We start from the raw sequence: 11,411 nt of genomic DNA, 5'->3' as shown, positions 1-11,411 counted from the left end.
TTGTGAAGAGTCTGAAATAATCAGGATGCCCAAAATGATCCATAGATCCCTATCCCAAGGCCATTCTTTAAAGAGATGGAAAAACTAATTACTTTAAGTAAGTCTTACAATACAGATTTATTTAATGCAGTATGTTGTTCGATTTCTTGACTGCTGCTTCCATAAGTGTTGATTACAGATCTAAGCAAAATGACATATTTGATAATTATAATATTTTCTCCCATTTATCATGATGCAATGTATGGGTCCAGTTATGAAGATTTTTGTTTTCTTTACATTGAGGTGCAATCCATACTGAAGACTAGTCTTTGATCTTCATCAGTAAATATATTTTAAGTTCTCTTTGCTTCCAGCAATCAAGGTTGTGTTATCTGCATATCTAAGGTTGTTAATGAGTCTTACTCCAAACCTGACTCCTCCTTCTTCTTCATATAATCCATCTTCTTGGATTCTTCACTCCACATATAGATTGAATAAGTATAGTGAAAGGATATAATCCAGACACACACCTTTCCTGTTTTCAAAGCATTCAGTATCCCCTTGTTCTATTTGAATGACTGCCTCTTGGTCTACGCGTAAGTTCCTCAGGAGCACAGTTAGGTGTTCTGGAATACACATTCTTCACATTGCTATCTATAGTTTGTCATTATTCACACAGTCAAAAGCATTTGCATAGTCACAAACTGAAATCTTTTAACAAAGTGATGCAGCACTGGAGGCATTCACTTATCTATACCAAGAACTTTGGAAGACATGCCACTACCCAACCAATTGAAAGAGATCCATATTAGTACCCATTCCAAAGAGAGGTGATTCAATGGAATGTGGAAATCATCAACAATAACTTTTTTTGATTTTCCTCTTTTATTTTGATGTAAAGGTATATTCATTTTCTTTGAGATTACCCTGTCATTTAAGCAGCTCTGGTTGCGTAGTGGGTTTTGAGTTGGACTGCTAACCACAAGGCGATATAAAATTGTCTGTTGTTGCTGGGACATTGTGGTGTTTTTGTATTTAATTATTGTTTGTTGGTGTGTTTTTAGGGGCTCACCAACTGTCTTCTGTGAGTAAAGTTAGAGAATGAAAGCATGTGCACTGTTCTTTATTAGCCATACCAGGCACCTCAGTTCTGGGTGGGTTTGGCTGGTGTTGGTTCTGTCAGTACAGAAGCTGGTATTGGTTCTTGTTCAGTGAGTGGAGCTAAGGAAGGTACATTTGAGGTTGGGCTGTATGGGCATGGTGGCTGTCTCTTGTTGGGTGGGAAAACAGATAACCCACCCTTCGCCATGGAGTCCTGGTGTGGCACTGTGGGTTAATGTGCCAGACTGCAAAGCCATTTGAACTGCAAGGTTAGTGGTTCAAGCTCATCAGCTGCTCCTCAGAAACCCTATTCAGGGGTGCTATGAATCAGAACTGATTCGACAGCATTTAAGAACAACAACACCCTTTGCCACACACAAGAAAACAAATAAATAAACAATGTAAAAAGAAAATAATAAAGGAGAAAAAAGACAAAACCAGGAAGCAACTAGAAAAAAAGAATAACAAGAAAGAGAAAAGAGGGACAGAAAAATGGAGCTATAGAAGAGAAAATAAAAGAGAAAGAAAGAAAGAAAGAAAAAACTTAGAAAAACTAGGGGGAGAGAAGATGAAACGATAAAGAGAGTGGAGAGTAGAACAGATAGATCAATGGGGAAAACAAGAATAGGGGAAATGAGAAACAACATTAAAAAATATAAAAACAAAAGGACGATAGGATAAAATTCAAGGGAATTGAAAGAGAAGAAGAAAGAAAAGAATAAACAAACTGAAGCAATGAAAAGGGAAAAAAAAATACCAGTCCAGTTGTTGGACACAAAGAGAAAATTCTGGGGGGGCTCCTGAAGTGGGTACAGAAGGAATGTGACAGTGAGTTCCTGGCCCTAGACAGTGGTCCTATAAGTTCGTTATCATTAAGTGTTGTCCAACCAGTTCTGACTTACAGTGACCCTGAATAAGGTTTCCAAGGAGCAGCTGGTGGGTTTGAACTGTGGACTTCATGGTTAGTTGTTGTTGTTGTTATGTGCCGTGGAGTTGGTTCCAACTCATAGTGACCCTGTACAGGGTTTCCAAGACTGTAAATCTTTACGGTAGCAGAAAGTCTCATCTTTCTCCTGCGGAACAGTTGGTAGTTATGAACTGCTGACCTTGAGGTTCGCAGCCCGATTTGTAACCACTACGCTACTAGAGCTCATTCATGGTTAGTAGTTCAGTGCTTAACCTACAGCACCTCACCAGGACTCCTCCTATAGGCCTAGGTGTTGATCTATGATTATGATACTCAATCTGGAAGCTGTTTGTAAAGTCCTTGCTGGAACTAATTTCCATGTCTGTTAGAAGAACAGAGCATCTGGTGCAGGGTGGCTGGTTATGTGTTTCCACTAGGCAAATGCTGGTCTGGCGGTTCTCCAGATTCTGTAGGTCTCGAGCCATGCCTGCATGAATCCAAGCACCAAAGTGACACAGCTGCCCCCAGCTTCACAACGACATGACCCATAACCATGTGGCTCCAAACTCCTGGAGAGCAGGGTCTATGCTGGGGGCAGATGAGAGTGGGAACTGGCTACCCCTCTGATCACCAGGGGAACATAGGAAAAAGAAGAAATCACACCTTCTCTGTCACCTGTGTGAATCTGCTCTGTCAAGCCACCTTCTGTCGCCAAAGCTGCTTCAAAAGTTGAAGATGGTGGAGCAGCGTCTGGACAACAGTTCACCAGTCTCCCTCTCTTGCCATTCCTGTTCAGCTTCTCCTCCCAGCAGGCACTCAGTCCATGTCTCAAACCTTTCCTCTGAAGTTCAGGTTTCCAGGATTGTCACCTGTGTCTGCTTCATTTGGTTTCTCAGATCTTTATTGTAGAGGGTCTGTGTAGTGCATCTGCCTAGTCCACCATCTTGTTAAAAAATCGATTCTTCACAATATTATCTACAGATTATCATGATATACATAGTCAAAAGTCTTTGCACAGTCAATACAGCACAAGTAGGTATCTTTCTGGTATCCTCTGTTTTCAGCCAAGATCCATCTAAGTTCAGCAATAATAACCCAGTTCCATGTCCTTTTCTGAATGTGGCTTGAATTTCTGGCAGTTCTATGTCAATGCACTGTTGCAACTGGTTCTTAATTATCTTCAGCATAGTATTAATTGCATGTGACATTAATGACATTGTTCAATGATTTCTGCATTCCATTGGGTCACCTCTCTTTGGAATGGGTACAATATGGATCTCTTTCAATCAGTTGCCTAGTGGCCTGTCTTCTAAATTTTTTTGCATAGATGACTGAGCACCTCCAGTACTGCATCAATCTGTTGATTCCATTTATATTCTGTCAATTACTGGTGCCTTGTATTTTGTCAATGCCTTCAGTGCTGCTTGAACTTCTTCCTTCAGTACCATTAGTTCTTGATCATATGCTACTTCTTGAAATGGCTGAATATCTACCAGTTCTTTTTGGTACAGTGACTCTGAGTATTTCTTCCATGTTCCTTTGATGCTTCCTGCATCACTCAGTATTTTGCCAATAAGATTCTTCAATACTACAAATTGTGGCTTGAATTTTTCCTTGAGTTCTTTCAGCTTGAGAAATGCTGAACCTGTTTTTCCCTTTTGGTTTTCTAACTCCAGGTCTTTACACACTTCATTATAATACTTGATTTTGTCTTCTTCAACTGCCCTGAAATTGTCTGTTTGGCTCTTTTAGCTCATTGTTTCTTCCATTAACTTTAGTTTCTCTATACTCTAGGGTAAGTTTCAGTCTTTTCTGAAATTCATTTTGATCTTTTTTTCCTTTGCTATCTTTTAAATAACTTTTTGCTTTCTTCCTATATGATGTTCTTGATGTCATCCCATAACTCTTTTGGTCTTAAGTCATTAGTGTCTACTTGCATCAAATCTGTTCTTGAAATGGTCTCTAAATTCAGGTAGGGTATGTTAAAGGTCATATTATTGTTCTCATGGACCTGTTTTCATTTTCTTAAGCTTCAGCCTGAACTTGCATATGAGCTATTGATAGTCTGTTTCAGTCTGTCCCTGGTTTTGTGTTGTCTGAAGATATTGAGCTTTTCTACCATCTTTTCTCACAGATATAGTCAATTTGATTCCTATGTATTCCATTTGGTAAGGTCCATGTGTATAGGTGCCTTTCATATTGTTTAAAAATGGTGTTTTCAATGAATACATTGTTGGTCTTGCAAATTTCTATCATGCAATGTCCAGCATCATTTCTATTACCAAGGCCATACTTTGCAACCACTGACCATTCCTTCCTCATTGTTTCCAACCTTCACCATCCAAACACCAATAATTATTAAAGTATTTTGATTGCATGTTTGATTAATTCCAAACTGAAAAAAGGTGGTAGGATTCTTTAATTTCATCATTACTGGTTTTAATGGTGTACAAATTTGAATAATAGTGATATTAACTGGTCTAGCTTGTAAGCATATGGATATTATCCTATCACAGACAGGATCATACTTCAAGATGGATCTTGAAATGTTCTCTTTGATGATGAATGCTGTACCATTTCACTTTGTCATTCCTGGGATAATAAGCAACTTGATTGTCTGGTTCAAAATGGCCAGTTTCAGTCCATTTCAGCTAACACCTAGGATATGGATCTTTATGCATCCCATTACATTTTTAGCAGCTTCTCATTTTCCTAGATACATGTTTTCATTACTAATGGATGTTCATAGCTGTTTCTCTGCTTTTTGAGTTGCTCTTCTGAGTTCAGTAAATGAAGGTCCCAAAAACTTTGCTCCCCATTAATGTCATTATGGTCAACTCGACTTTGAAGAGGCAGCTCATCCCCAGTTGGATTTTAAGCCCAACCAGAGGGGTTCATCTTCTAGTACTATATCTGACAATGTTCTGCTATTTGTGTTTCAGTGAATAACTATTCAGAAGCGGTCTGCCTCTCCATCTTCCTAGTCTGTCTTAGTCAGGAAGCTCTGATAAAACCTGTCCACGATGGATGCTCTTGCTGGTGTTTAAATACTGGTGGCATAGATTCCAGCATCTCAGCAACATGCAAATCACAACTGACAGACGAGGGACAAACTTAGAGACCCTAAATGCATGGCACAAGTATACTATCAAACATAACTAAGACCATACAAACAGCAGAAAATAAAATGATTAGGACCCCTTAAAAATTAGACACAAATTACATCAAAAGATTTCACCAAAAGAGTTAAAAGATAACTAACTCATAGGTAGAGGAACATTTTTTGGCAAATAATATACTGGATAAAGGACTAATCTATAAAAATTTTTAAATCTTCAACAAGAAAAAGGAAACTAACCCAATTAAACTGTCAGCAGAAGACATGAACAGACACTTCACTAAAGAAGATCATATTTACTTTCAAATAAATATATCCATTCACTAAAGAAGGCAGCCAACAAACATATCAAGAAATGCTCACAATTATTACCCATTTCAGAAATGCAAATCAAAACAATACTGAGATATCATTTCACCCCAGCAATAATAACAAAATTTAAAATAATAATAATAACAAATGCTGGTGAGGTGTAGAGAGACTGGAACCTTCACACACTGCTAGCGGTACTTTAAAATGGTTCAACCACTGTAGACAATGATCTAGCGCTTCCTGAAAAATTGGAAAATAGTAATGGGACCCAGAAACCCCTCTACTTGGTATACACAAATATATCCTAGAGAAAAAAGAGTTGCGATACACCAATGCTCATCGTAGTACTGTTCACACACAATAAATAGCACAAAGATGGAGATAATCTAAATGCCCATCCACGGCAAAACAGATAAACTTTAGTACATACACACAATGGAACACTATGTAACATGAAAGAATAATGATAAATCTGCGAAACACCTCATAACATGGATGAACCTAGAGGACATTATGATGCGTTTAATTAATCAGTCACAAAAGGACAGATATTGTATGAGGCCACAATTGTAAAAAGTAAACAAACAACAAAAAAAATTCATACTAAAAGAAACATTATTTGATGGCTACCAGGGGTGGGAACGGGAGGGAGGGCAAACAACTGGCTAGAGGGTAGACATATGTTAACTTGGGGGTAGGGGAAGGAAATATATAGTAAGAGGGAGGTCAGCAATAAACAATGGAGGTAGGTGAAGACACTGGGTGGCATGTAAGAGATAAATACTGTTACATACACAGTCCTGCAATAATCGTGATCTATAAGCACATGCATGGATAGACATACAGATTGAAAGGGTGTGGGAGTGTGAGGAGGAGTATCACAAATATATGTAAGTTTGACAGAGGATATTTATACATGTGTATTTATTTACCTATGCTGCAAAAATGTCCATGAATGTGAAAAAGCATACAAGGGACAAAGTTACGATAACTTCTTAGATATAGCATAACACCTTGAAGGAATGAGCCATTGGACCTGGGAGCTATGGATCATGATCTTGGGGACAGCAAGACTAACTGGTTAAGAACAGTTCATACAAACCCCTCTCCAAGACTGAAACGCAAAGGGAACATATGAGCAGGCCTGTAAGCTTCCTAATGATCATGTTGGTCTATTGGTGAGAAGACGAGGGGGAAAGGCAGCAATGATGAAATGGGCTGAGTTCAATTCATTTCCTCTCCCCCTCCACTTTTGTCCTTTGCTGACAAAGTTTCATTTATACACAGAGAACTCTCTAATCTGGATCAAGAATTCTAGGAGCATTTGCAAGCTGTCATGTTAAAAATATAGCTCAGCCAGGCATTCAAGCTTGCTGGTGACCATATTGGTCTACTAGTGAGTGGAAGAAGGAGAAAGGCAGCAATGACAAAATGGGCTGATTCAACCACATTCCACAGACTCTGTTGACCTGGAGATGAGAGAGAGAAGAGGAAGGGCTGGTTGGTTCAAAGTGTGGTAAGACATGGGGACACTTGAGCCCATGGACAAAGACATAGCCACAGAAGGCTAGAGCTGAGAGTGAAGCATCCAGATGATATGAAGTGAGGGGAGACACACAAGAACACCCAAACTTGCAGATAGTACCCATTTGACATAGACTCAATGGCTTGATAATCAGAACTCGACTAGAGGAAGATAAAAAAGAAAACAATTTTTGATAAAGGAAACATGGGTAAATTGCTATCATGGAGGTAGTAGCTCAAAATACCAACAGAGAGGGAAGGTAACCTTCACATCAATTATCAAGGTCAAAAGGGCAGTATTTACTCAAGAGCAAAGTTCAGGGGGTTAGGAAAGACAGAGGAATGGAAACAACTAATTTGCTCTGAAAACTGTCACCCAATTCATAATAAAAAGCTTTGGAAAAAAAACAAGTAGTAGATTTATCCTTCCATCTGAAATGTCTAAAATCTAGACAAATCATGGGAGAGGACTCACAAGACTCTGGGCCAAAGGCAACAGAGAGTGATCCCTATATAACAGGAAACAAAAGGAACCTTGTGATACTCCAGCTTTGCACTACAGAGAGGGTTTCTAGACTGTGGGGAAGTAAACGGGCCCAGGAGCCCTGTGGTCTCCCCAGGTTGAGGAGACTGAGCCAGGAGAGCAAGGATGCTAACTTAAACTAGAGCTTTCTGGGCTGCATCCTAGAGAGCATAGAGTTGCACCAAGAACTAATGCTGTGTGAGAGCTCAGGTAGCCTGCCAGTTTCAGGGATGCCAGTAGAAAACACTCCTGGGTAAGAGAGGAAGGACTGTAATAGTCATGGTACAACAAGTTGCATACATTTCATGCTTGAATCAGTTCTTTCTGGTGTGTTCATTCCACAGGAGTGATGCAGAGTAGACCCAGGTGCAAAAGAAGTTAGTAAGACAGGCCATCTCTTTGCCCACACCTGAAGAACTCCAAGCAATCAGGCAAAGCCCAATCCTGTGCGCCATAATTTTACCTCTCTAGATTGCAGTTCTTTCATCTGTAAGTAGAAAAACTCACACCTTTGAAGGTATCTACCATAAATGAGATTACACCACATAAAACGTCTTTAAGAAAGTACCCAACAAAAACCAAGTCTTTCCCTTTACTAAATGCTCACAAAACAACTATGTGGGTAAAAAAGTTGCTGGGTTATATTATATACACAATAATAAGTTATGAGACACATATCCTGAATTTCAGTTAGAGAAAATAAAAACTGACTTGACCTATACCCATGGAGGTAGTAACTCTAAATACCAACAGAGATGGAAGGAGCCTTCACATCAAGTATCAATGCTATCCCCTCTATATACAGGGTAGATAGGGATGCGAAACTTAGACATTGGCTACTTAAAATGAGGGGTGATGGAGGCATGCAGTGACTGGCTTATAAGTTTTCAAGAGGGAGTTTAGTTTAAGAGTATGTGGGGGAAGAAAGAGTCCCCACTGAATAGTTTTCATCTTGTCTAGATGAGTCTGGTTGAAAGAGATGGGGTAAGATTCTTATGATTCAGTAATGAGTAATAGTTATGACTAATTGCGACTGTCACAATTATAAAGGTAGAAGTTTTGTAACAAAAAATGGGGGAGTAGTTAATTTTACAGTCCATAAACAAAGGACCCTTGGACCATCAAGGGAGAAGAGCACACGTGAAATGCAGGACCTTATTCAGAGAAGCAGAGATGCCATAGATGCAGGTAGAGATGGGGACATGGAGAGATGAAGTAGCTGAGGACTCTAGATTCATGGGAAGAAAGGGACTAAGGGCTGGGGGCCAGGAGGCAGACATGCAGAAGGTGCCCTTTAGTGGTGTAGATTATTATATATGCCTGAGTGTTTTAAAAAAGAGAGATAAAGCAAATAGAGAAAAATACTGTTATCTGATGGTACATGGAGGCGATTATAATCATTGTAATGAAAAAAGGTGTATGATTTGTTGAATGTAAAACTGATGCTCTGCCCTATAAACTTTCACTCAATTCACAATAAAAACTTTAAAAACAAACAAACAAAAAAAAACTGAACCTAAAAAAAAATAGAAGCTAAGCAAAAAATAAATATGTTATCTGAAAAAATTATCTTTTAAAAAACTTACCTTAATTTCATATTTTTCAATACAGGTGTTAAGTTTTCCAGTTTTATAAAATTGTATCTACAATAAAAATTCACATTTATAAAAAAGACTTAACAATAATATATTATCAATTAATCCAATCCTAAAGAATTTTAACATTATTCAGCAAAGGGAATGGAATCAGGTCATTATCCTAACCACTACTATGCCTCAAAGAAACATGTGATGCAAACTATCTCCTTGAAGTGGGAACCATGGGTAGAGACTCAGTATTTGGAAAGGCTGTCTGAGAGGAAATAAACCCAGAAATATTCAAAGGAGAAGGTCAATGCATTTCACTGAATAAACAATGTTCTGCATAACATATAAGAAATTCTTAGACATGAATAAGAAAAAATAACGTAAATGGAAGATCAATAGGAAGTTCAAAGGCCAAATACTAATTAAAGAAATACACATTTAAAATAGGATATCATCTTTAACCTAGAGATTGACAAATATTTATAGGCTGTTAATAGTATTCATGAAGACGTGGAAGATAAGATGTTTTTATACACCATTTGTCAAAATGTAATCTAATGTCTTTTCAAAGCATAATTTAGTGCTATCTAGCATAATCTAGTGCTATCTAGTTAGTATGGAGTCCTGATGTGACACTGGGATAAGCACTGGACTTCTAACAAAAAGGTTGGAAGTTCAAATCCACCAGCTTCTCCTAGAAAACCCTAGGGCTGCTATGAATCTGAGCTGACTTGACAGCACTTAACAACACCAACACATTATAGTTTACAATGTACCACAATTCTACTTCAAAGAATTCAAGCTGTAGAAACTATCATGCAAGTACAAATAGGTATTTCAATGACATTGTCTGAAGCACTCTATTAGCATAAAACTAGATATATTTGGATGTGTGTCAGGTAAATGCTAGTCAAATAAACCATTATACAGCATACAGTGAGATCTTTTGCAGGCTTAAAATAAGAGTCAGAGAGATGTGCTGACATGGAAAGATGTTCAAGAGAGACTGTAAATGGGAGATAACAGGCATGTTTCAAAATAGGAACCCCACTTCCTACTTCAAACACTTTCTGTGAGCTACAATTATTTTTGTGAAGAGTCCCGGTGTGGTGCTGTAGGATAAGCAATGGACCACAAAGTCAGTTTGAACCACAAGTTTGGTAGTTCAAACTCAACAGCTGTTCTGTGAAAACCCTATACAGGGACGCTATTAGTTGGAACCGACTCAATGGCACTTAACAACAAATTACCTTTGTAAGGAGCATAGTGGCTCCATAGAATAATCATTGGACTGCAACCACAAGGTCGGAAGTTCGAGCCCACAAGCCACTGTCGGGGAGAAAGATACAGCTTTCTGCTCCCACAAAGATTTACAAATCTCAGAAACTCTATACAAGAGCACTGTGAGTCAGAACCAACTTGAAAGGACTTAACAACAACAAATTACCTTTTTAAGAAAAACAAAACACGTTTTTTAAAATAGAGTGCTAATTTCCTCTCCTTAACATTCTTGCTAAGATTAGGATACTTGAGTTTATTAGAATTCTAAAATGATGTCCTTCTTGTCCCATAAGGATTTTAAGGTAGAGCAGGATACATAGAAGAGGTATTAGTGTCTACTTGCTTACCAACAGCTTGTCTTTCTTAAACCTGATATTGGTGGGGGTGGTTGTATGCCACCGAGTCGGTTCCAACTCACAGCAACCCTGTATAGGGGTTGTGAGCCTGTTAATCTTTATGGAAGCAGAAAACCTCATCTTTCTCCTGAGGAGTGACTGGTAGATACAAACTGCTGACCTTGCAGTTAGCAGTCCAGTTTGTAATCCACTACGCTACAAGGGCTCCTTAATACTATATTAAGAATAAAACGATCAAAGATGAACATATAACAAAGACCTAGAAGGTTTCGATGGCATATCAGCAACACTAATAAATGTTGGTTTCAATGGCTTCTAAAGAATTAACATCTCAGGACAACAGGATTTTCAGAAAGATTTTTGATAAAAATCTCAGGTTAATTGGAGTTTTAGGAAGATTTTTAGCATTTCATTATCATTCTCAATTATACAAAGCATTGGGAAATATGTTTCTCCTTTTAATATTACCAAGTGTAAATTAAAAAATAAAATCTTCAAATAAAAAAAGTATATTGATCTAAGTTCTTTAAAAATGTTGGATGTTGATCAGAATGAGAAAGTTCTCCCTTTGTATTAAATGTGATTGTTGTTGGTGTTAGGTGGCATCAAGTCGACACTATGCACAAAATAACAAAACACTGCCTGGTCCTTGATCAACCCTACAATTGTTGCTACACCTGAGCCTATTGCTGGGGCCACTGTGCCAATCCATCTTGTTGGGGGG

The 11,411-nt window shown here is 38.3% G+C and overlaps 1 protein-coding gene across 1 annotated transcript in view; it reads right to left on the bottom strand.

Annotated features, from left to right (window-relative positions):
• The window catches only part of LOC102813759 (chromosome unknown open reading frame, human C18orf63), a 141,116-nt gene that overhangs the window by 121,400 nt on the left and 8,305 nt on the right, over positions 1–11,411 (bottom strand). Inside the window, exon 3 of the mRNA XM_006837589.1 lies at positions 9,051–9,107. Coding sequence (XP_006837652.1) covers positions 9,051–9,107 — 57 coding nt within the window. The remainder of the gene's footprint in view (positions 1–9,050; positions 9,108–11,411) is intronic.

Source organism: Chrysochloris asiatica, unplaced genomic scaffold (assembly GCF_000296735.1).
Source record: "Chrysochloris asiatica unplaced genomic scaffold, ChrAsi1.0 scaffold00021, whole genome shotgun sequence".
NCBI classification, from domain to species: domain Eukaryota; kingdom Metazoa; phylum Chordata; class Mammalia; order Afrosoricida; family Chrysochloridae; genus Chrysochloris; species Chrysochloris asiatica.
The sequence above is the reverse complement of the archived record's forward strand: the minus strand, read 5'-3'. Positions and strand labels throughout refer to the sequence as shown.